The sequence below is a fragment of the Lepus europaeus genome, chromosome 18, assembly GCF_033115175.1.
Source record: "Lepus europaeus isolate LE1 chromosome 18, mLepTim1.pri, whole genome shotgun sequence".
NCBI classification, from domain to species: domain Eukaryota; kingdom Metazoa; phylum Chordata; class Mammalia; order Lagomorpha; family Leporidae; genus Lepus; species Lepus europaeus.
The window spans coordinates 35,319,457-35,344,803 of record NC_084844.1 but is presented as its reverse complement, the minus strand read 5'-3'; the positions used below and the strand labels follow the sequence as shown (position 1 = coordinate 35,344,803).

General features: G+C 41.4%; 1 protein-coding gene and 1 pseudogene across 1 annotated transcript in view; both read right to left on the bottom strand.

Annotated features, from left to right (window-relative positions):
* The window catches only part of BRIP1 (BRCA1 interacting helicase 1), a 208,413-nt gene that overhangs the window by 131,644 nt on the left and 51,422 nt on the right, over positions 1-25,347 (bottom strand). The window contains 5 exon segments of the mRNA XM_062174775.1: positions 38-178; positions 305-470; positions 8,497-8,651; positions 14,561-14,693; positions 22,432-22,631. Of these exon segments, the coding sequence (XP_062030759.1) occupies positions 38-178; positions 305-470; positions 8,497-8,651; positions 14,561-14,693; positions 22,432-22,631 (795 nt within the window).
* Positions 6,594-7,599, bottom strand: LOC133776776 (Y-box-binding protein 1-like; annotated as a pseudogene).

Sequence of the window (25,347 nt, the reverse complement as noted above, 5' to 3'; positions counted from 1 at the left end):
AGACCGAGGGTGTTCAAACACAGTAATAAAAACTAACCTGTGAGTTATTAATGACATGATTAGCCTCCAGTTGGATAGTAAATGTAACACCAAGTTCTGATGAAAAAGATTTCATTGGTGATAATGTGCCAGATGTCAAAACAATTGTCCTAACTTTGCCATTAATATCTGAAAAAGCCTAAAAGGAGAACAATATTAGATACATAAAATCATCTTTAAGAGTCAAACATGCCCATTTAATTGTTTGTACTGAGGGAAAAAAAAAAAACCCACAAAGATTTCATTTAAAACATGATGGGCTTACCACAGCTGGATTCAAGCACCAAAAGTTTAGCACATGAACTGCAGCTTTCTGTCTTGAACGTTTGTTATTTTTTGATAGAACCAATAAGCCATTTTTATCTGAAATATCAGTCTGATTTATCCAGGAGTAAGTCTGTTGAATAGCAATTTTATAGTCATCTGCAAACCTGAATTCAAAGAAAATGCTAATTAAATGGTAAAACTGTATCAAATATATATCTCAGTTACATACAACATAAAAACGGGTTATATTAAAACTCAGTTGAGGGGGCCAGCACTGTTGTACAGTAGGTTAATCCTCTGTCTGTGGTGCCAGCATCCCATATGGGCGCTGGTTTTAGTCCCGGCTGCCCCTCTTCCAATCCAGCTCTCTTCTATGGCCTGGGAAAGCGGTAGAAGATGGCCAAGTCCTTGGGTCCCTGCACCCAAGTGGGAGACCAGGAAGAAGCACCTGGCTCCTGGCTTTGGATCGGCACAGCTTCAGACAATGTGGCCATCTGGGGAGTGAACCAACAGAAACAAGACCTTTATTTCTGTCTCTCCCTCTCACTGCCTGTAACCTGTAACTCTACCTCTCAAATAAATAAAATCTTTAAAAAAAAAAAAAAAGAAAAATAGTTAAAAAAAAAAAAAAATCCTCAGTTGAGGGGCCAGCACCGTAGCATAGTGGGTAAAAGCTGCCTGCTGTGCCAGCATCCCAAATGGGTGCCGGTTCGAGTCCCAGATGCTTCACATCCAATCCAGCTCTCTGCTACGGCCTGGGAAAGCAGTAGAAGATGGCCCTAGTGCTTGGGCTCCTGCCCCCACGTGAGAGACCCAGAAGAGACTCCTGGCTCCGGACTTAGGACCAGCACAGCTCCAGCCATTTCAGCCACTTGGGGAGTGAAACAGTGGATGGAAGACCTCTCTCTCTCTGCCTCTCTATAACTCTACCTTTCAAATAGATAAATAAATCTTTTTTTTTTTAAAGGATAAAGAAACCAGTATTGATTTAAAAAAAATAAAACCTCAATTGAGAGAGTACTGGCACCTTTCCATTCAAAGATAATCCCCCCACACTAATTCAGCAATTCTGACATACGTTAAGCAATTAAATCACAGCATCAACCAATTCTCACAGGGAATATTAGAATTCATCTAATCACCATTCATCATCCCTCACCAGCTACTTCTCAACTCCATTTTTAAACATCATTTGGGGGTAAGCATTTGAGGCAGCAATTAAGAAGTTACTTGGGGCACTTGTTTCCCGGATACGAGCACTTGGGTTTGAGTCTTGGCTCCACTTCTGATCCCAGCTTCCTGATAATGAACACCCTGGAGCTAACAGATTAACAGGTGATAGCTCAAGTAGCTAGGTTGATCTCACCCACATGCGAGATCCAGAATGAGTTGTTAGTTTGGGCCCAGACCAGCCCTGGCTGTTGTGGGCATTTGGGCAGTGAACCAACAGATGGGAGATCTTTCACTCAGTTACTCACTCACTCACTCTCTGCCTTTCAAGTAATTTTTTTTTTAATTACATAAATCATGCCAGAACCAGAATTTAAATCCAGGCCTTGGAATGAGCAATGTGGTACAGTGGATTAAGTCACTGCTTGTAATGCGCACATCCCAGATGGAAGTGCCTGCTCTGAGTCCTGGTTCATCTGCATCTAATCCAGTTTCCTGCTAATACATCCTGGGAGACAGCAGATGACAGAACAAGTGTTTGGGCCCTTGCCACCCATATGGAAGACGTGGATGGAGTTCGGGCTCTTAGCTTTTGCCTGGCTCAGACCTGGCTATTATTGGTATCCAGGGAGTGAAGCAGTAAAAAGAAATTTTCTCTCTCTTTTCACTCTACCTTTCAAGTAAATGAAGCTAAACATTACAACAACGACAACAACAACAACAACAAACCTAGGTCTCTTAACTTCTAGTCCAAAGCCCTTTGCATTCTGTACTACATGATTAGCTATAAAACAGAAAATAGTATTGTGTTTAAAGAAACTGAGAAGTAGGTTATACTTTATCACCTTAGAAAACAATGGTTTTGGGGGCCAGCGTTGTACCACAGCAGATTAAGCCACTGCCTATGATGCAAGCATCCCATGTTACAGTGCCAGTTCTTGTCCCAGCAACCCTACTTCCAATGCAGTTTTCTACTAATGCACCTGGGAAGGCAGCAGAAAATAGCCCAAGTACTTGGGTCCTTGCCATCCAGGTGGGAGACTGAGACGGGGCTCCTGGCTCTGGCCTGGTCCAGATATGGTTGTTGTGGGCATCTGGGGAGTTAACCAGCAGATGGAAAGTATCTTAACCTCAATACCTCATGGCAAGCCTTCCTTCTTCCCCTCTTTCTCCCTCTCTGTCACTATGCCTTTCAAGTAAATATATAAATCTTAACAACAATAAAAAGGAAAAATTTATTTATTTGAAAGGCAGAGTTAAAGAGAGAGAGAAAGAGGGATATCCTCCATCCACTGGCCCACTCCACAAATGGCCCTAATGACCAAGGCTGGGCAAGGTCAAAATCAGGAGCCAGGAGATTCCTTGGTGTCTCCCACAGGGGTGGAAGGGCTCAGCGGCTTGGAGCATCTTCCACTGCTTTCCCAGGCTCATTAACAGGAGCTAGATAAGAAGCAGAGCAGCCAGGATTCGACCCAGCACCTGTACGGGATGCCAGTGCTGTGGGCGGTGGTTAATCCACTGCACCACAGCACTAGCCCCAGAAAATAATTTAAACAAAATTTAAAATTTAAAAAGTGTTAGCAACTAACTATAAAAATTTAAGTTCCTTTAAAATATTTAAAATATTGTTTTTTTAAGATTTATTTATTTACTTAAAAGGCATAGTTGGAGGGGTGGGGCAGGCAGAGATCGTCCATCTGTTGGTTCACTTCCCAGATAGCCTCAATGGCTAGGGCTGGACAAAGCTAAAGCCAGGAGCCTGGAACTCCCTCCAGGTATCCCACTTAATCCCTGGGCCAAACATCCATTCCTCTTTATCTACTTTTAAAGAATGTACTGAACCAGTAGATAGATATAGTGTCATCAAGTTCATAACTTCTTCCAAAGAGAATCTAAAAACGCATATGTTAGCAGAATAAGATGTGGTAATTCTCTACCATGTCCTCACTATAATATTTCATTGTTAATTTTATCCTTAGAAAGATTACATATCAAATTTCAAGTCAGGGGACCAGCGCTGTGGCATAGTGGGAAAAGCTGTCGACTGCAGTGCCAGCATCCCATATTGGTGCCAGTTTGAGACCTGGCTGCTCCACTTCTGAGAAAGCAGCAGAGGATGGCCTAAGTCCTTGGGCCCCTGCACCAGTAAGGAAGACCCGAGAGAAGCTCCTGGCTCCTGGCTTCAGATTGGTGCACCTTCGGCCATTGCGACCATCCGGGGAGTAAACCAGCTTTTGGAAGAGCTCGCTCTCTCTCTAACTCTGCCTTTCAAATAAACAAACAAATCTTTAAAAATAAAAAAATAAAAAAAATAAAACATTTCAAGTCAGGAACTCAACAACCATGGAGAAGAAAATTTTACAAAAAATACTGATATACAAAAAGCATAAAACTCTTTGAAGAAAACAAAGGGGAAAAGTTTATGGTATCATATTTGGCCATGACTTATTGGCTATGACACTACAAGTACAGACAACATAAGAAAAAATGGATAAAATTAATATAATAAAGATTTTAAAACTTATCTGCAACAAATACCAAAAAATTAACAGACAACCCAAAGAATTGGAGAAAGTATTTGTAAAGCCTGTACCTGATACAAGATTTATATCCAGAACATATAAGTAACTACTACAACTCAACAACAAAAAACCCATACAAAAAGTACAGAACTCTTAGGAAAAACAAAGGCTGAGGGGCCAGCACCCTGATATAGTAGACTACACCACCACCTGTGCCGCCAGCATCCCATATGGGCGCCAGTTTGTGTCCCGGCTCCTCCTTCTAGATCCAGTCCTCTGCTTTATGGGCTGGAGAAGCAGTAGAAGATTGCCCAAGCACTTGGGCCCCTGCACCCATGAGGAAGATCCAGAAGAAGCTCCTGATCAGCTCAGCTCTGGCTGTTGGAGCCATTTGGGGATTGAACCAGTGGATGAAGACTTTTCTCTCTGCCTCTCCCTCTCTCTGTAACTGTACCTCTCAAATAAATAAAATCTAAGAAAAAAAAAGACTACATCTCAAGACATCAGATTTGGCTATGATTGCTTGGATATAATACGAAAAGTATAGACAACACTCTACAGGATGGCTTTTATGCAAAAAACATTACATACCTAGTGTTGGGAAGGATGTAGACAAATTATAACCCTCATGTATTGCTAACAGAAATGTAAACACAGGATTACTATATGATCTAGCAATCACTTCAATTATATATATATACATATATATAGTTACATATATATGTATATATATATATATATACACACACACACACAAAGAAGAATTTGAAACAAAGACTCAAACAGGTATTTGTATACCATTATTCATACTAGCATTATTCTCAATAGATAAAAAGTAGAAACAAATGTTCATCGACATAGGAATTAACAAAATACAAAATATACATACAATGGTATATTATCTAGCCATTAAAAAGAAATGAAATTCTGATATACACTACTCTATAAATGAACTCTAAAAAAATTATGTTAAGTGAAGTGAGATAAGCCAGATACAAAAGGACAAATATTGTATGATTGTTCCTATATGAGATACCTAAAAAGAACAAATTCCTCAGATGAAAATAGAAATTACCAGGAGTCTAGGAAGTTATTATTTCATGGTACAGAAATTCTGTTTGGAATGATAAAAACTTCTAGAAATGGACAGTGATAATAATAATGATGGCAGAATCTTATAAATACACTTAATGGCACTGAATTATATAAAAATGGTTAAGATGGTAAATTATATTTTGCCACACACACACACACACAAAAGCACTTAAAAAAAATCCTGGGCCGGCGCCGTGGCTCAACAGGCTAATCCTCCGCCTTGCGGCGCCGGCACACCGGGTTCTAGTCCCGGTCGGGGCACCGATCCTGTCCCGGTTGCCCCTCTTCCAGGCCAGCTCTCTGCTGTGGCCAGGGAGTGCAGTGGAGGATGGCCCAAGTGCTTGGGCCCTGCACCCCATGGGAGACCAGGAGAAGCACCTGGCTCCTGCCATCAGAACAGCGCGGTGCGCCGGCCGCAGCGCGCTACCGCGGCGGCCATTGGAGGGTGAACCAACGGCAAAAGGAAGACCTTTCTCTCTGTCTCCCTCTACTGTCCACTCTGCCTGTCCAAAAAAAAAAAAAAAAAAAAAAAAAAAAATCCTGGAACCAGGTGACACTTAAGAGATAGAGGAGGAAGATTTTGTTGAGACTTTCTGACACTGGAAAAGCACATACCCAGACTATATTTAAAGGCAAACCTCAGTGTTTAAGTTTCGTAGTGAAGAACCATAAATTTAATGACAAATTAATTAGGTGTATTTATTTTTGATAAATAAAAATACTAATTTCAACTGATCTGAATCTATGTCAACTAGAGCAAATACATCATAATTTTTATTATTAAGACCTTTATTAACAGGTGCTTGCAGTTTGTTGACTTTTTTGAAAAAAATCAAGTTGTAAACTTTTATTACAAATTAAAAATGAAATTCTTAAAATCCTCAACTTGACCAGATACAGAACAATTTAAAAGCCTTTAAAGGTGTATTGAGGGGCCGACACTGTGGTTTAGTGGGTAAAGCCTCCACCTGCAGTACCGGCATCCCATCTGGGTGCCAGTTCGAGTCCTGGCTGCTCCACTTCCAATCCAGCTCTCTGCTATGGCTTAGGAAAGCAATGGAAGATGGGCCAAGTCCTTGGGCCCCCGCACCTGCCTGGAAGATCTAGAAGAAGCTCCTGGTTCCTGGCTTCGAATTGACCCAGCTCTGGCCATTGCAGCCATTTGGGGAATGAACAAGTGAATGGAAGACCCCCCCACCCCACCCCGCCACGCCTCTGTAACTCTGCCTTTCAAATAAGTAAATAAATCTTTAAAAAAAAAAAGTGTATTGAGAAAAACCAGCCTTTAAAAAAAAGTTTATTATTACAAGAAATAGATATCTTTAGGTAAAAAAATACTAAAAGCCCCATGCTGCAGACATAATGCAGACAGTTCTAGCAATCTGGTCAACAGGCAAAAAATAAGCACTTAAGCTTCAGCTCCAATTTTTTTTTCATTTCTTATTGCTGGAATTTCATATTCACTTCTTGTTGGATGACTAAACCGGGCAATGGCAGATGTTAAGTCGGCATTTTCTCAGCCCCGCCCTGCTCAGCCTCATGACCGGACAGATTATCAGGTGGTGGACCCACTGCTTTTGTCTCTTTGCCATCCTGTGGTTTAGGGTTTTCTGGACACCTGTCTCAGTAACTGAAGTTGTGGTGGTACTGACGCTGAGGTGGCCGCCGACCTTGGGTCCCATCTCCTTGCTTTTCCTTATCGTCTTCACCACCGTCCCCTCTAGGCTGTCTGGCGAGGACCTCTGCAGAAGTGTCGTCTATAACCCTGGTATTCTGTCTCACAGGCCTACCTTGTTCTCCTGCACCCTGGCTGTCAGCACCTTCTATCATTTCTCCCTACACAGGAGGGTCGGAATACTGTGGTTGAGCCGTGGGGTCTCCACACGTACTAAGGTGGGAACCTTCGTCTGCAGTAGGGCTGGCCTTGTTGGGCCTGGCCTTCGGGAGAGCTCTCCAATCCCTTTCTTTTCCCCCTCACTACTTTGGTAATTCTTCTGGTAATTGCATAGAGGACCCCTAGGATGTGGGGTGCATATTTACTGCCTTGCAGTAGAACTCCGCCAGGGCCTGTCACATTTACTGCCTTTGTACCCTTTTCTCCTTCAACAACATCAAACTCCACAGTCTCTCCATCTCCTACACTGGGAAGGGACTTCCTGGTGTTATTCTTCATTATAGCAGTCTGGTGTAAAAATACATCTCCTTTGATGTCATTCCTGTTGATGAAACCAAACCATATCCATTTCTTATATGGAACCATATCCATTTGTTATATGGAACCATTTCCATTTCTTGTATGTTCCCAAAACCTTCGTTGTGATGACCTTCTTGTTTCTGCAAGCAAGCGCAGCCAATGTGAGGCTTCTCGGCCACCATTCTCTGCGCTGCTGCCTGTGGTACTGGGACTTGGTTTTTGTGGTGCAGAGGGCAGCTGTGGGGTCCGCTGCTCACGGTTGTGCTGGTGGTGACTGGGGACCACTGCGGCAGCTGCGGCTCCTCCAGGCATGTGATGGTAACTAGGCAGGCAGCAGCACTGGGGCTGCTCAGAGCTCTCTTGGGTCTGCTCTCTACTTCTGCTACCGATCAGATTCCGTAATTTCATTTTTTTATTTATTTTTTGACAGGCAGAGTGGACAGTGAGAGAGAGAGAGAAATATCTTCCTTTGTCGTTGGTTCACCCTGCAATGGCCACCGCGGCCGGCGCACTGTGGCTGGCGCACCGCGCTGATCCGAAGCCAGGAGCCAGGTGCTTCTCCTGGTCTCCCATGGGGTGCAGGGCCCAAGCACTTGGGCCATCCTCCACTGCACTCCCGGGCCATAGCAGAGAGCTGGCCTGGAAGAGGGGCAACCAGGACAGAATCCGGCGCCCCGACCAGGACTAGAACCTGGGGTGCCAGTGCCGCAGGTGGAGGATTAGCCTATTAAGCTGTGGCACTGGCCTCGTAATTCCTATAATGCTAGCTTATAGCATGAGCATCTGTGCAAGCTGCTATGCCACCAGTTAGAATGCTCATGTCTCACATCCAAGTACACAGGTTCAATTCCCAGCTCTGGATTCCGATTCATCTTTCTGCTAATGTGGACCCTGGGAGGCAGCAGTGATGGCTCAACTAGTCGGGTTCCTGCCACCAACGTGAAAGACCAAGATTAGGTTCCCAGTTTTCAGCTTCTATCCTGGGGTTGTTGTGGGCATTTGGGGAGTAAACTAGTACATGAGAGCTCACTCTCTGACCTTCTATCTGCCTCGACCTCTCAAATGAAGAAATGAGTATTTTTAAAAACATATAATGCTTATGATTCTCCTATTCACCCACCAAAAATGAGTATATAATAAAAACATGCTAGCATCCAATTATGCTAATATTTCTAAGAGGAAAAATATAGACCTGATATCTTCACTTACCTGCTATTTTGCCTAAAGAGGTAGTCAAGCACCATAAAAAGTCCTTTGAGCATAACTTGAGTTGAAGCACTCATAATAGGTACTTCCACTGCCTCCTCTATTCCACGAATTTGTGAGACTTTTTCTTCTTTTTGAAGAACAGTGGAAAAATGACCCTATAAGAAATTACCATATTAATAATGAGAGGGCAGAGGACAAGGAAAAGCAATTTCTTAAAAGAATAATGAAATACAAAAGACATACACATTTAAACTATAGGTGAGGCCGGCGCCGTGGCTTAACAGGCTAATCCTCTGCCTTGCGGCGCCGGCACAACAGGTTCTAGTCCCGGTTGGGGTGCCGGATTCTATCCCGGTTGCCCCTCTTCCAGGCCAGCTCTCTGCTATAGCCCGGGAAGGCAGTGGAGGATGGCCCAAGTGCTTGGGTCCTGCACCTGCATGGGAGACCAGGAGAAGCACCTGGCTCCTGGCTTCGGATCAGCGAGATGCGCCAGCCGCAGCGGCCATTGGAGGGTGAACCAATGGCAAAAAGGAAGACTTTTCTCTCTGTCTCTCTCTTACTATCCACTCTGTCAAAAATAAATAAATAAATAAATAAATAAATAAAATAAACTATAGGTGAATGTTATAAATACATAATGCTAACAGTTTACTCATATTTAAGATTCACTTACTAACTAAATTCTCCTCAGAGTCAAAGACACTTTAATAATAAGTTAGACAGGAGGTTCATTACTTTTTCAGGCAATTAGGGAACTAACGTACAATAAAATTTTTAAAAATATAGCCAACAGTACCTCTAAGGGGCTTAAAAGAATTGCTGGGGCCACTGCTGTGGCACAGTAGGTTAACACTCTGGCCTACAGCACCGGCATCCTATATGGGTGCCGGTTCTGGTCCCAGTTGCTCCTCTTCCCATTCAGCTCTCTGCTATGGCCTGGGAAAGCAGTAGAAGATGGCCCAAGTCCTTGGGCCCCTGCTCCTACATGGGAGACCTGGAAGAAGCTCCTGGCTTCGGAATGGCATAGCTCCAGCCGTTGCGGCCAATTGGGGAGTGAACCAGCGGATGGAAGACCTCTCTTTCTCTGTGAAACTAGGACTTTCAAATAAATAAATAAAATTTTTAATAAAGAAGCAGCTCTTGCAAATCTACATTTAAAAAGAAAAGAAACTACTATACTGTTCTAAAAACCTAATTTATTTAAAAGAAGGTACCCTGATGCTGAGAATGACTACATAAAAAGTAAAATAAGGGCTGGCATTGTGATGAAGTGGGTAAGGCCACCAACTGAGATGCCAGCATTCCATACGAGCACCTGTTTGAGACCTGGCTGACCCACTTCTCCTCTAGCTCCCTGTTGGTGTGCTAGGATTATTTTTTTTTCTATAAGATTTATTTACTTATTTATTTGAAAGGCATAGTTACAGAGACAGGGAGCGAGCGAGCTTCCATCAGCTGGTTCACTCCCCAAATGGCCACAACAGCCAGAACTGAGCTGATCCAAAGCCAGGAGGCAGGAGCTTCCTCTGGGTCTCCCATATGGGTACAGGAGCCCAAGCACCTGGGCCATCTTCTCCTGCTTTCCCAGGTGCATTAGCAGGGAGCTGGATTAGAAATGGAGCAACTGGGACATGAACCACTGCCCATATGGGATGCTAGCGCCACAGGCAGAAACTGCCTGTTATGCCATAGCATCAGCCCCGAATCATTTTATTCTTTATGCCCTTCTATATATTCCAAGTTTATTCCATCAACACAAATTTTACTTGTCCATTTTCTATTGGCATGTAATACATACATCTTAAATGTAGCTTTTACTAAACACCCAACACACACACACACACACACAAACACACACCACTTAACCAATGATAATTCAGGATACAAAATAGTCCCAGAATCCTAGACTCTCTTCTGCCCCTTTTCAGCCCAAACTGGCCCAAACCCCTGCAGAGCAATATTTCGACTTCTATCACATTAGGACTATCTGTACTTAAACTTCATAAAAATAGAATCACACAGTTTGCACTCAGTCTTTTTTTTCTACTCAACATTATGTGTCTAAGATTTATCTAAATGGTTGAGACGGGAGTAGTTTTTTGTTAAGAATATTCTACTGCAGCTGGCGCCACGGCTCACTAGGCTAATCCTCGGCCTGCAGCGCCAGCACCCCAGGTTCTAGTCCCGGTCGGGGCACCAGATTCTGTCCCAGTTGCTCCTCTTCCAGTCCAGCTCTCTGCTGTGGCCCAGGAAGGCAGTGAAGAATGGCCCAAGTGCTTGGGCCCTGCACCTACAGGGGAGACCAGGAGGAAGCACCTGGCTCCTGGCTTCAGACCGGCGCAGTGCACCGGCCGTAGCGGCCATTTGGGGGAGTGAACCAGCGGACAGAAGACCTTTCTCTCTGTCTCTCTCTCTCACTGTCTAACTCTGCCTGTCAAAAAAAAAAAAAAAATATTCTACTTCATGAATATACAATTTATCCATTTTCCTGCACAAACGTGCAAAAATGTGAAACAGAAATATACTTTCCAAAAAAATTAACTCAAAGTAGATAATAAATCTAAATACAAAAGGCAACCCTATAAAACTTCTAGAAGATAGGAGAAAATCTGAGTTTGGAGTTGAGTTTTTAGATACAATACCTAAAGCAAGATCTATGAAAGAAAAAAACTGGTAAGTAGAACTGCATTAAAACTAAAAACTTCTACTCTATGAAAGACACATTTAACATTAGAATGAAAAAGACAAAACACATTTAAAAGGATAAACAGACTGGGCAAATATATTTGCAAACATGTATCTGATGAATGGGTTGTATTCAAAATATACAAAGAACTCTTAGAATTCAACAATTAAAGTACAATCTGTGGTAGGTGTTTGGCCCAGCAGTTAAGACTCTGCTTGAGACACTAACATCTCATACGTCAGTATCTAGGTTTAAGTCCTGGCTCTGCTTCCAATTCCAACTTCCTGCTAATGTGCACCCTGGGAGATAGCAGGTGATGGCTCAAAGAGTTGGATCCCTGTCACCCACATGGGCAGACACAAACTGGGATCCTGTCGTTGTCCTGGCCCCAACCTAGCTATTGCAGACAGTGAGGAGTGAACCAGAGGATGAAATTTCTTCCTCCCTCACTGTCTCTGTCTCTAGCTTTTTCTCTTTTTTTTTTTTTTTTTTTTTGACAGGCAGAGTGGACAGTGAGAGAGAGAGAGAGAGAGAGAGAAAGGTCTTCCTTTCCGTTGGTTCACCCTCCAATGGCCGCCGCGGCCAGCGTGCTGCAGCCGGCGCACCGCACTGATCCAAAGCCAGGAGCCAGGTGCTTCTCCTGGTCTTCCATGGGGTGCAGGGCCCAAGCACTTGGGCCGTCCTCCACTGCACTCCTGGGCCACAGCAGAGAGCTGGCCTGGAAAAGGGGCAACTGGGACAGAATCCGGTGTGCCGCCACCGCAGGCAGAGGATTAGCCTATTGAGCCGCGGCGCCGGCCTGTCTCTACCTTTCAAATAAGTAAATATGAATTTTAAAAGTATTAAAAATTCCAACTGAAAAGTGAGCAAATGATACAAACAGGCATCACAAAGGAAGACACATAGATGGCAAGAAAAATATAAAAAGACACTCATATCATTTCTTTAGTGAAGTGTAAATAAAGCAATGAGATATCTATGCTATACATCTATTAGAATGGTTAAAATTCAAAACATTGACAATATCAACTGCTAACACAGATACAGAGCAACAGGAACTCTCATTCATTGCTGGTGAGAATACAAAACAATAAAGACTTCGGAACAAAACAATACAGACTTCGGAACAAAACAATACAGACTTTGGAATAAAACAAAACAGACTTTGGAAGACAGTTTAGCAGTTTCTTGTAAAGTTAAACAGTTTTACTCAACTACTGTGCTCCTAAGTATTTACTCAAACAAGTAGAAAACATAACCACACAAAAACATGAATACAAATGTTTATAGTAGCTTTATGCATAACTGCCAAAAATTGGTAGCCACCCATATGCACTTCCACAGATGGACACACAAACAGTGGTACCGACACTGGAACACTGTTCAGCAATAAAAAGAAATAAGTTGCAAGCCAAAAAAAAAAGGACATGATGTTACCTTAAATGCATATCATTAAGCACAAGCAGTCAGTCTGAAAAGACTACATACTATACAATTCCAACTATACAGCATCTCAGAAAAGGACAAAGTATCAAGTCAGAAAAAAATATCAATCGTTGCCAGGGGTTTGGTAGAAGTGGGGTTTGGTGTGATGGAGGATGTATAGGCACAACACAGAAGATTTTTAAGACTGAATACATTTAGTATAATACTGTAAGAACAGATTGATAGGCAAAACCTAGGTAAATTATATAACACAAGAAGTGAACCCTGGGGCAAGTGCTGTGGTATAATGGGATAATTCATCACCTACAGCACTGGTATCCCTTATGGGCATCAGTTCAAGTCCCGGCTGCTCCACTTCTGATGCAGCTCCCTGCTAATATGCCTGGGAAACAGTGGAAGACGGCCCAATGACTGGGCCCCTGCACCCACACTGGAGACCCAGATGAAGTTCCTGGCTCCTGGCTCCCCAGCCCTGGTCATTGTGGCCATTTTTGGGGATGAAACAGGAGATGGAAGACTTCTCTCTCTCGCTGTCTCTGCCATTCAAATAAATAAATAAATTTTTTTCTTTTTTTCTTTTTCCTTTTTTTTAAGAAGTGAACCTTAAGGTAAACCATGGATTTAAATTGGAACAAATTACACTATAGAAAGATGTCAGTAATAGGAAAAACAGTGATACCTGCGGTGGGGTGGGCATTTGGTGAGAATATACTCCTATCACTGTAATTACTGTTCAATTTTTCTCAAAACCTAAAACAGCCTCTAAAAAATCAAGTCTATTAATTTTAAAAAATTGAGAATATGAAAATTATCCTCTATGCAGAAAAAAATGGACACAAGCACATACTCATAAAATGTTATATACAACTTCATAAGGTTCATAATTTTCTAAAAGCCCACTTAAGTCTCTATGTATGGGGGCCAGCGCTGTGTTGCAGCAGGTAAAGCTGCCGCCTGCAGTGCTGGCATCACATATGGGTGCCAGTTCTAGTCCTGGCTGCTCCACTTCCGATCCAGCTCTCTGCTATGGCCTGGGAAAGCAGGAGAAGATGGCCCAAGTCCTTGGGCCCCTGCACATGTGGGAGACCCAGAAGAAGCTCCTGGCTCCTAGCTCCAGCTTTTGCGGCCATTTGGGGAATAAACCAGCAAATGGAAGACCCCCCCCCCTCTCTTTCTCTCTGTGACTCTGCCTTTCAAACAAATAAATAAATCCTAAAAAAACAAAAACAAAGAAACAAATAAAACTCTATTCATGAACCTAGGTTTATAATATCTAGGTTAAGGTGAATGGGTTTTTTTCTCAAAATTTTAACTCTTAAAATTGATTAAAAAATTTATAATCTAAAAATATTGGCTCTTTTTAGCTTTTAGCAAAAAGCAATTAATCCCTTAAAGTTTTATTTCTTTCAAACTAAATAATTCTATATTTTCACTCATAATTTATCCATGCCATCACTTAAAAGTTTATCAAATTTAAATAAAAGGTAAAAAAACTAAATTCCTGTAGATAAAAATTCTAGATTATCCAATGAATTTACTCTTGATTTATTTACTATTAAATCATTTCTTTTTAAGATTTAATTAAGTAATCTGAAAGGTAGAATGACAGAGAGAGGGATGGAGGAGGGGTGAGGGAGGTAGGAAGGGAGAGGAAGAAAGCTTATCCATGCTTCAATTCGTTCCTCAAATAACCACCAAAGCCAGGGGTTAGGAATTCTATCTGGGTCTCCCATTTGTATGGCAAGATCTCTAGTCCTTAGGCCATCACTTGTTGCTGGATCAGAAACAGAGGCAGGACCTGATCCCAAGCACTTGAAGATGAGATTCAAGTATCCAGTGTAGCAGCTTAACCCACTGAGCCACAACTCCTGCCCCTACTAAATCACTTCTAATTCATTAAATGAATTTCACAGGCAGAAAAAGAAATCTTACCTGCAAAATGGGAAAAGTAGCAGTAGTGATGCCCATTTTGTGTAAATTTAAGAGCATTTCCTTTCCACTCCATATTTTACAGGATGATTCATAATCCCTTTCTACAAGATGTTCAGTGTTTGCTTCTAACCAACTGGAATAAAATCAAGACAATCCTGTCAGTCAGCATCATCCTTATCTGCACTATTTCAACAGAATAAGACATTTGTAATTCACACTGTCTTACTTGATTAATGTCTCTCCAAATGAGAGTAAGGTCTTAGGTACTTATCCCCAATGTACATTAAAGGAAATGCAAAGCAAGCTAATAAAGAAACTAAAGTGCTGCTTATTATCACATACATTCAGTAAGCATCTGAATGCCCATTTTAAGCCAGACAGTTGAGTAGTAGAAATAAGTCAGTAAAATAAGCAAAGTGCTTTTTCTCAGTACATGTTATTAAGACAGAAATAAACATATAAGCCAATAGAGAAACAAGAAAATTTCAGGTAGTAATATATAACAAAAATAAATTACGTTAATATAACAGAGCTGCTACTTTGACAGGAATGTCTACAGTACTCTTCCTGAGGTAATACTTATTTTAACTGAATGCAAAAAGTATCCCATCACAAGGATATCAGGAAAAAAAAAAAGAAGAAGAAATGATATGAACAATGTGAGAAAAATAAGAGGAACCAGATCATCTTAATCCAGGACAAGAAATTTGGATTGTATTTGAAGTACAATGGGAAAGTTTTAAATAAGAGAGAGACCATCTGTTTTAAGTGTTTACAAGCTAATTCCAGCTTCCAAGCCATAACATATTACAGGAAAAAGACAGGAATGAAAGCAGACAACTGTTAGGAGGCTATTATAGTATTCTAGTTGAGAATGATAGAAAAAGAGAGTTAAAGAAATTTATGGATTTGGGATATATTGTGTAGATGGCATCTGCAAGACTTTCTGATGAACTGGATGAAAGAGATAGTAATCAAGAATATTATTTAGATTCTGATTTGAGGAACTGGTTGGTACTGTTTGCTTAAATGGTTACGACCTGGGGCAAGAGGAGTGGGGACAGTAATGAAAGGAAAGGGTTTTGCTTTGAGTGTAAACTTGAAATGTCTTTTTGATATCCAAACAGATATATAAAGTACATAGTTGGACCTATGAGAACAGCATTTCAAGAAGAAGTTGGGACTACAGACATAGATTCACATCTTACCAGTACTGCAAAGTATACTATAGTCTACAATATCAGGTTAATAATTTAAGGAAAAAGGAAGAGCTAGTAGAGACATTAGGTCCTAAGGCAAAATCCTGAGATACCTGAACATTCAGAAATCAAACAGAAAGATAATTATCAAGAGACATGAGAACGAATAGACTGTGAAGCAGAAAACCAAGAGATATCATAGATGCTAAGATAAAAATGCTTTTCAAAAAGAGGTGGTCATCTATAACATCTAGCACTGCTGAGAAGACAACAGAAAAATGGATTTGGCAACATAGTAGTTCTCCTTTAATAGAGGTTTTACTTTCCACAGCTTCAATAACTCATAATCATTATTCAAAAATGTTAAAGGAAAAATTTCAGAAATAAAGAATTTGTAAGTTTTAAACTGTATACCAGTCTGAGTAGCATGAGGAAGTCCTGTGTCATTTTCATGCCATGCCACCTGGGACATGAATCATCCTGCTGATTAGCATGAACACCGTGTATACAACACTCACCAACACTCACTCAGTAGTCATCTCCATTATCAGTCTGACTGTGCAGTATTGCAGGGCATTAAATAATGGTCCCCGAGCACAAGACTACTGATGCTAGATTCAGATACACCAAAAGAAGACATAAAGTGTTTCCTTTAAATGAAAAGGGAAAGTTCTCAATGTAAAAGAAAAAAATCATATGCTAGGGTTGTAAAGATCTATGGTAAAAAACAAATTCTCTATCGTTCAAATTCTGAAGAAAGAGAAATTCATGCTAGATTTGCTACTGAATCTCAAATTAGAAAATTTGTGGCCACAGTGCATGATAAGTGATTGGTTAGGAAGGAAAAGGTATTAAATGATAGAGCCCAGTACTGCCCTCTGTTTCCAGATTCACTGGGGAACATATTCCTTTCAGATAAGAGAGGACAACAATAGATACCTTTGGCAACCTCGATGAGAACAGCAGAAAAGTACAGATACCATTACTATCAGGGTAAATGAGAGGAAGATGTGAGAAATAAAAGTGGCAACAATAGACAAATCAACAAATTATTCTATGAAATAAAATTGACAAAATTCTACATGGCAAAAATACTACAAGGAAAGATGTGGCAGATGGCAAAACTGAGGTGGGGTGGCAATAGTATTTGCAACTCTTATTGTAGGCAATTAACTTACTCACTTAAAGAGCTTCTACACCAACAAGAAAAAGAACCATATCAAAAAGAACCAGTACAGGACACAGCTGTCAACAGCTGATCCAAAAGAAAAAAAAATGACTTAGTTTCATTAATATTGAAATGTAAATGAAGGTCGGGTGCCTTGGCTTAACAGGCTAATCCTCCACCTTGCGGCGCCGGCACCCCGGGTTCTAGTCCCGGTTGGGGCACCAGATTCTATCCCGGTGGCCCCTCTTCCAGGCCAGCTCTCTGCTATGGCCCAGGAGTGCAGTGGAGGATGGCCCAAGTCCCTGGGCCCTGCACCCGCATGGGAGACCAGGAGAAGCACCTGGCTCCTGGCTTCAGATCAGTGTGATGAGCCGGCCGCAGTGGCCATTGGAGGGTGAACCAATGGCAAAAAGGAAGACCTTTCTCTCTGTCTCTCACTATCCACTCTGTCAAAAGAAAAAAAAAAAAAAAAAGAATTAACTGTATAAAAAAAAAAAAAAGAAATGTAAATGAAACTACACTGGGATACCATTTTCCACCTCAAAGCACTCCAAAAAATAAGTTCCAAACTCTCATACATTGCTGGCAGAAGCATATATTAGTCTTCTGCTCACTCACCTATTGTGGCAAAATTTAGCAATATCTATGCTTTGATTCCAAAATTCCACTTTTGGGAATTTTCCTATAGATACATTTGTATACATACGAAATGGTATATGTTCAAAGTTATTTATTACAACAACAAAATACCAAAATCCTAGAAACAACCCCCTCTATTAATCAGAGGTCAATTAAATAAATTGTTGCATTATCTATCCAATAGAATTCCAGGTTTTTTTCAAAATTGAGAAAGTTACCTAGGTCTTCATATGGAAAGATCTTCAAAATATATTAATTCTAAAAAGCAAGATGCATAAAAATTTATGTATAGGATATCATTTAGATTCAAAAATGAGAAAAAAAATCTATATGTGTAAATAAGCAATTAATGTTAAGTTTGTTTAGAATGGGAACTGAGCAGACGAGGGACAGGGTATGGAGACTTGTACTACACAAATTTATATATATTTTACTAGGGTACTTCAAAAAGTTTGTGGAAAAGTGGAATTAAAGTTTGCGGGGAGCAGGCAGCGCCATGCTATAGTGGGTAAAGCCAGCACCTGCAATGCTGGCATTCCATAAGGGTGTATGTTTGTGCCCCAGCTGCTGCACTTCCAATCCAGCTCCTTGCTAATAGTGAAAATGTCCATGTCCCATATCAGGACACATGAGTTTGATACCTGGCTCTGGCTCCTGACCCCAGCTTTCTGCTAATGCAAATCACAGGAAGCAGCAGTTATACCTCAAGTAATTGGGTCCCTACTACCCATATGGGAGATCCAGACTGAGTTCTCAGCACCTAATTTTGGCCTGGTCCAGTCTCAATCATTTCTCCTTCTCAAGTAAATTTTAGTTTTATTATTTATTTTTAAAAGATAGAGCAGGAGCTTGGTTAAGATGCCACCTAGGACACCTGCATCCCACACTGCAGTGCCTGGGTTTGAGTCCTGGCTCTGCTCCTGATTCCAGCTTCCTATTAATGCACGTCCTGCAAGGCAGCGGAGTGTGGCTCAAGTACTTGAGTCCTTGCCCCCACATGGGAGAGACTCCAACTGAGTTCCCGGTTCCTGGCTTTGGCCTACTGTTCCTGGTTATTGCAGAATTTGGGGAGGATCTGGAAACAGAAGACCTGTCTCTGTCTCTGCCTTTGTAATAAAATGAAAATAAATACATAAAATTTTTTAAAGGTGAGTTTACTATGGTGCAAAAACATTTTGAAATCCATGCAGCTTGCTCATAATATTCCCACAAACTTTGAAGATATACATGGATTCTAAAATTTTATGTAACCAAATTATCATTTAATTCCATTTTCCATGAGCTTTTTGAAGTATCCATATTTGCTCAAACCCCATGATTGTGTAACATTCAATTTCTTTAGAAGTACACTCAGACCTCTGTTTCCATGGGTTCTGTATCCACACAGAATCTTTCCAACAACCACAGACAGAAAAAGTTTTGAAAAAAAATTGCATGTGAACTGAGTATTAGATATTTTTGTCTGTTACTCTTCTCTCATCTACACAGAATAATAATTATTTACACAGCATTTATACTGTATTAAGTATTATAAATAGTCCAGATATTATTTTAAGTACAAGGATACAGGAGGATGTATATAAATTACATGCAAAGGGCCAGCACTGTGGCATAGCGGGTAAAGCCGCCTTCTGCAGTGCCAGCATCCCACATGGGCACCAGTTCAAGTCCCAGCTGCTCCACTTCTGATCCAGCTCTCTGCTATGGCCTGGGAAAGCAGTGGAAGATGGCCCAACTCCTTGGGCCCTTGCACCCACGTGGGAGACCCGGAAGAAGCTCCTGGCTTCGGATTGGCACAACTACGGCCATTGCAGGCAATTGGCGAGTGAACCAATGGATGGAGGATCTTTCTCTTTCTCTCTGCCTCTCTCCAACTCTTTCAAATAAATAAATAAATCTAAAAAAAAATTACATGCAAATACTCTATCATTTTATATAAGGGACTTGAACATTGGGGTAATTTATGGTATCCTCAGGGATCCAGGAACCAACCCCCAACAGATAATGAGTGATGACAACACATTGTCAAGGAAACAGAAAAAATGTTAACAAATGAACAAGATGTAGATTGGGGGGGAGTTTTGTTTTAAAACAACCAGATTCTAAATCAGCAACTTAATCTGTAATAAAAAGGGAATTATCGGCCGGTGCCGCGGCTCACTAGGCTAATCCCCCGCCTTGCGGCACCGGCATACCGGGTTCTAGTCCCGGGCGGGGCACCGATCCTGTCCCGGTTGCCCCTCTTCCAGGCCAGCTCTCTGCTCTGGCCCGGGAGTGCAGTGGAGGATGGCCCAAGTCCTTGGGTCCTGCACCCCATGGGAGACCAGGAGAAGCACCTGGCTCCTGCCATCGGATCAGCGCGGTGTGCCGACCGCAGCGCGCCTACCGCGGCGGCCATTGGAGGGTGAACCAACGGCAAAAGGAAGACCTTTCTCTCTGTCTCTCTCTGACTGTCCACTCTGCCTGTCAAAAAATAAAAAAAATAATAATAATAATAAAATTTTTTAAAAAGGGAATTATCTAATGTGAATTTGAATAAAATTAATGTTAAATCTATTATTTTAGAGTTCTGAAATCATTTAAAACCTATGTAACAAGACTTCTACTCAAAGGGCCAATGTTATGGTACAGCAGGTTGGGCCACCGCCTACAGCGCCTGCATCCCTGTGGGCGCCAGCTCAATTCCTCCCAGCTCCCTGCTCCTGTGCCTGGGACCCAGGCAGCAGAGGACAGTCTAAGTGCTTGGGCCCATGCATGCATGTGAGAGACCCAGAAGAGGCTCCTGGCCAGGCCATTTGGGAAGTGAACCAGAGGATGGAGGACCTCTCTCTCTCTTTCTCTTTCTGTCCACCTCCATAATGCTGTCTTCTGCCTTCAAATAAATAAAATAAGTAAATCTAAAAACAAACAACAACAAAAAAGAATTCTACTCAAAAGATAAAGCAATAAATTAAAGCCTGATTAAGAATTTTTAAATCTATTAATTAAAACTGTGGTTAGGCTGGCGCCGCGGCTCACTAGGCTAATCCTCTGCCTTGCAGCGCCGCCACACTGGGTTCTAGTCCCGGTCGGGGCACCGGGTTCTGTCCCGGTTGCCCCTCTTCCAGGCCAGCTCTCTGCTGTGGCCCGGGAATGCAGTGGAAGATGGCCCAAGTGCTTGGGCCCTGCACCCGCATGGGAGACCAGGAGAAGCACCTGGCTTCTGGTTTCGGATCAGCGCGGTGCGCCAGCCGCAGCGCACCGGCCACAGCAGCCATTGGAGGGTGAACCAACAGCAAAGGAAGACCTTTCTCTCTGTATCTCTCTCTCACTGTCCACTCTGCCTGTCAAAAAAAAAAAAAAAACAAAAAACAAAAAACAAAAAAACTGTGGTTAGTTTGTTCAGTGTCCTATAGACATTGTATGAGGCCATAAAATTATTCTCCTAAATTAGTAAGAAGATTCATAATTTTTCAGACTTCATGAACTTTTTTTAAAGTTTATACATCAAAATATGATGCCAACATCGTAATATAAAGGCTACTCACAGAAGAAGAGAAAATATTTGCAAATGATGTATCTGATGAGGGATTAATATCTAGAACATACAGAGAACTCCTAAACTCAACCCTGAAAGTCAAACTCAATTCAAATAAGGGCAAAAACTTTAATAGACATTTCTTCAAAAAGATAAGAGAACTGGCCAATAAGCACATGAAAAGATGCTCGACATCACTAATAAGCAAGGAAATGTAAGTTAAAACTACAATGAGGCACTGTTCACAACCACTGAGATCGTTGTTATCCAAAAACACAGAAAAAGAATAAGTGTCCATGAGGAGAGGAGAAATGAGAACTCTAGTGCACTGTCAGGCGCTACAGCCACTCTGGAAAAATGGTATTGTGGTTCCTCAGAAAATTAAAAATCAAATTATCGTATGATCCAGCAATTCTACTTCTGGGTAAACACCCAAAAGAATTGAAGGAAGAGTCCTGAAGAAACATTTGTGTCCTGAAAGTCATAGTATGACTCACAGTAACCAAAAAGTTGAAGCAACCCATCTAACGAGGAATGGATAAGCAAAATGTGGTGCATGCCTACGGTGGAATATTATTCAGCATCAGGAAAGAAGGAAATCCTGTCACATAGTGAAACATGGATGAACCTTCAGAATGATAAAGGAAACGAATCAGTCAAAAAATGTCATACAGTGTGTGATTCCTTATCTATGAGTACTTAAATCATAGAGACAGGAAGTAGATTGATCGGTGCCAGGGCCTGGGGATAGAGAAATGAGGAGTTATTGTTTAATGAGTTATAGAACTGCAGTTTTACAAGTGAAAATACTTATGGAGATGAAAGGTGATAATGGTTGCATAACTATGAATGATTTAATAATACTGTACACTTAAAAAAAAAAGAAAAAGAAATTACCACACTGTTTTCTGAAGTGGTTGTGTCATTTATTCCCATCAGCAATGTCTGAGGGTTCCCATTTCTCTAGAGCCTTGCCAATGTTTGTATTGTTTTTTTTTTTTATCATAACCTTTTAGCAAGCATGAGATGCTATTTCATGGTTTTAATCTGCATTGCTCTAGTAACATTGATTTGAGCATTTTTCATGTACTTATTAGCTGTGTGCACTTCAGAAGATTCACAATTATTAATTTTTAAAAACCAATTAATTTCATTTTATTCTTTTGAATAAGACAAAAGGCTAGATCAGGCTTTTTTTTTTTTTTAACAAAGTTTAACTGGCAGGAAAACAACCCATTTCCCAAGTATCCTGGTTAATCAAAGTTTACTAACTTTAAAACACTGGCATAATAAAACCTGTTTTTGACACTCAGGCAGCATAAATACACTAACACACAAATATTCTTACTTAATGAGGCTATAGCACACAGCTCGTAGAGGTTCATGGTCTTTCTTCCTTATATTATTGTTGACCAGACTATCTAGTTCATCTCTAGCAAACCGCAGCTGAACTTCCGTTACACTGTAACTTGCTGATTCTCGAGCACAGTCCTCAATGTTATGAGCTTCATCTAAAATGACAACCTGTTCCTTCAGATTTATATCCATCTATAAGACAAAAGAATTTTCCTGTAAAACATTTGGCAAAATGGATTTAACAACCAGGCAAGATATTTCATTTAAAAATTCACAGCATATTAAGCCAAAATTGCAAGTCAATTACTAGCAACTGACCCTGGATCTTAAATAAAACTTGTGAAACACTAAAGCCAACCAAATACCAGCTCCATGCTTCAGAGTTTGCCATTTTTAACTCTTACAATATTTGGCAAACCTATCAATGAAAAAAAATGTGTTATGTGAGCTTGAATCAAGGTACTGCTGGCTACAAGGAAGGATATAAAATTCTACAATGAAGGAGTTTCCAATGTAATGTTTTAAAAGACTATACTGTAATACCTTTAAAAGTAAAACACAGCATTCAAATGACTCTCAAAATACTAACATGATATAGTGTGTTTTGGTTTCATTTTACTTTGTCCTGCAACCCTTCATTTTGAGAACTGCTCTCCAATTCCCATGTGATAATGGCAGCACTACAAGAGTACATCAAAAAATTCACATAAAATGGGTATTATGGGAAAAGACTGTTAATGAAAGAACTACAAATGGCCGGCGCCATGGCTCACTTGGCTAATCCTCCACCTGCGGCGCTGGCACCCCGGGTTCTAGTCCCAGTTGGGGTGCCAGGTACTAGTCCCAGTTGCTCCTCTTCCAGTCCAGCTCTCTGCTGTGGCCTGAGAGGGCAGTGGAGGATGGCCCAAGTGCTTGGGCTCTGCACCCGCATGGGAGACCAAGAGGAAGTACCTGGCTCCTGGCTTCGGATCAGCGCAGCGCCGGCCGTAGAGGCCATTAGGGGAGTGAACAAACAGAAGGAAAACCTTTCTCTCTCTCTCTCTCTGTCTATAACTCTCTCTCTCTCTCTCTAACTCTGTCCAAAAATAAAAAATAAAAAAAAAAAACTACAAATGGATTCAAAAACAATTTTAATTATCTACTTTTTTATCTGAAAAAGAGAGCTCCCACCTGCCAATTCATTCACCTAAAGCCCACAGACAGGGGCTGGTCAAGGTCTGACGCTGGAAGCTGGGAACGCAATCCCAGCTCCTCACACGGGTGGCAGGAACCCAACTACATGAGTCATCACTGCTGCTTCCCGGGGTCTGTATCAGCAGGAACCTGCTGTCAGAAGCCAAAGACTCAAACCCAGGCACTCTGACGTGGGATATGGCCATCTTCACTGGAGTCTTCACCACTGGGCTACATGCCTATCCTTCAAAAATTTTTTTCACAAAAATAATCTCTCAATTCCATTTTTCTAAGAACTTTTTGAAGTATTGTCTTATTAATCTGTGAGTCAAGGGACATCACCACCCCTCTCATAACAGGGGTAAGGATTATCACATAGGCTTCTCAAATAAGTGTTCCATCCTTCTGAGGACAGTGATTGGTTCAGGTTCAAAACCAGATCTGTGATCTAAGCTAGACCAATCAAACTAATTTGGGGCAATTACTATTTGGTCATATTCTTTTTTTTTTTTTTTTTTTTTTTTTGACAGGCAGAGTGGATAGTGAGAGAGAGAGACAGAGAGGAAGGTCTTCCTTTTTGCCATTGGTTCTCCCTCCAATGGCCACTGCGGCTGGCACATCTCGCTGATCCAAAGCCAGGATCCAGGTGCTTCTCCTGGTCTCCCATGGGGTGCAGGGCCCAAGCACTTGGGCCATCCTCCACTGCACTCCTGGGCCATAGCAGAGAGCTGGCCTGGAAGAGGGGCAACCGGGAAAGAATCCGGCACTCCAACCGGGACTAGAACCCTGTGTGCCGGCGCCGCAAGGCGGAGGATTAGCCTGTTAAGCCACGGCGCCAGCCCTGGTCATATTCTTTTCTCTAGGTTAGCCTGCTGTTTATATTCTTTATCCTCACAAGGAAAGGGGTGGCCTATGAAGAAAGCCACTGCAATGCAGAGACAGTATTTTTGCTTATGCCCTTATTAAGTTTGGATTGTATTAGCTGCAATAGAAAGAGTCCTGACTAATGAAGACTAGGAAATATCACAAAGCAATGGCCACCATGTTATTTTGGGAATGTAATAATATATAGAGGGCTGACAATGACTGAGAGAGAATGGAAGAATAGAAAATACAATAGGATTTAAAAGATGACTAGGATTTTGATTTGGACAAAGACAGGCAGTGTATTTTAAGAGAAGCTCCATCAAAAGCAGAGAATTAGGAAAGAACAAAGAATCCTCAGGGTACTACGAGATAGTTTTTGAAGGTTTCAGGTTTGAGGTTTTAGCAGAGAAGCCAGCAAAGACAGATCCAGGTCAGACTATCAAGCTTCTTGAGTACAAACTTAGGACATATGGACTTTATCCTATGAGCAAAGAGCAATAGGAGGTTTTTAAGCAGGTGAAGATATAATCAAAGTACTATCATAAAAACTGACAAGGATTTTTATGTACAATGATTTGGAGAGAAGAGATCGTGTTAATAGTTAACCAAAGGAGTTAAGATTGTAGGGGTGGTAAACGTAATACTTACTAATTACGAACTTAAACAGAAAGCTAGTAAGAGCTGTAGAGTCATGCCTAAAAGCAGCAATAACAACAGACTGTACCAAGCATTCATTTTGTTTTGTTTTGTTTTATGCTGTACCAAGTGGATGTCTGTTGGAGAAAGGAGGCAAGTAAACACAAATGCTTACTTTTTTGATGGCTCAAAAGCTCATGATGCATAGTTTGCATAGTATCCATATTTCCCC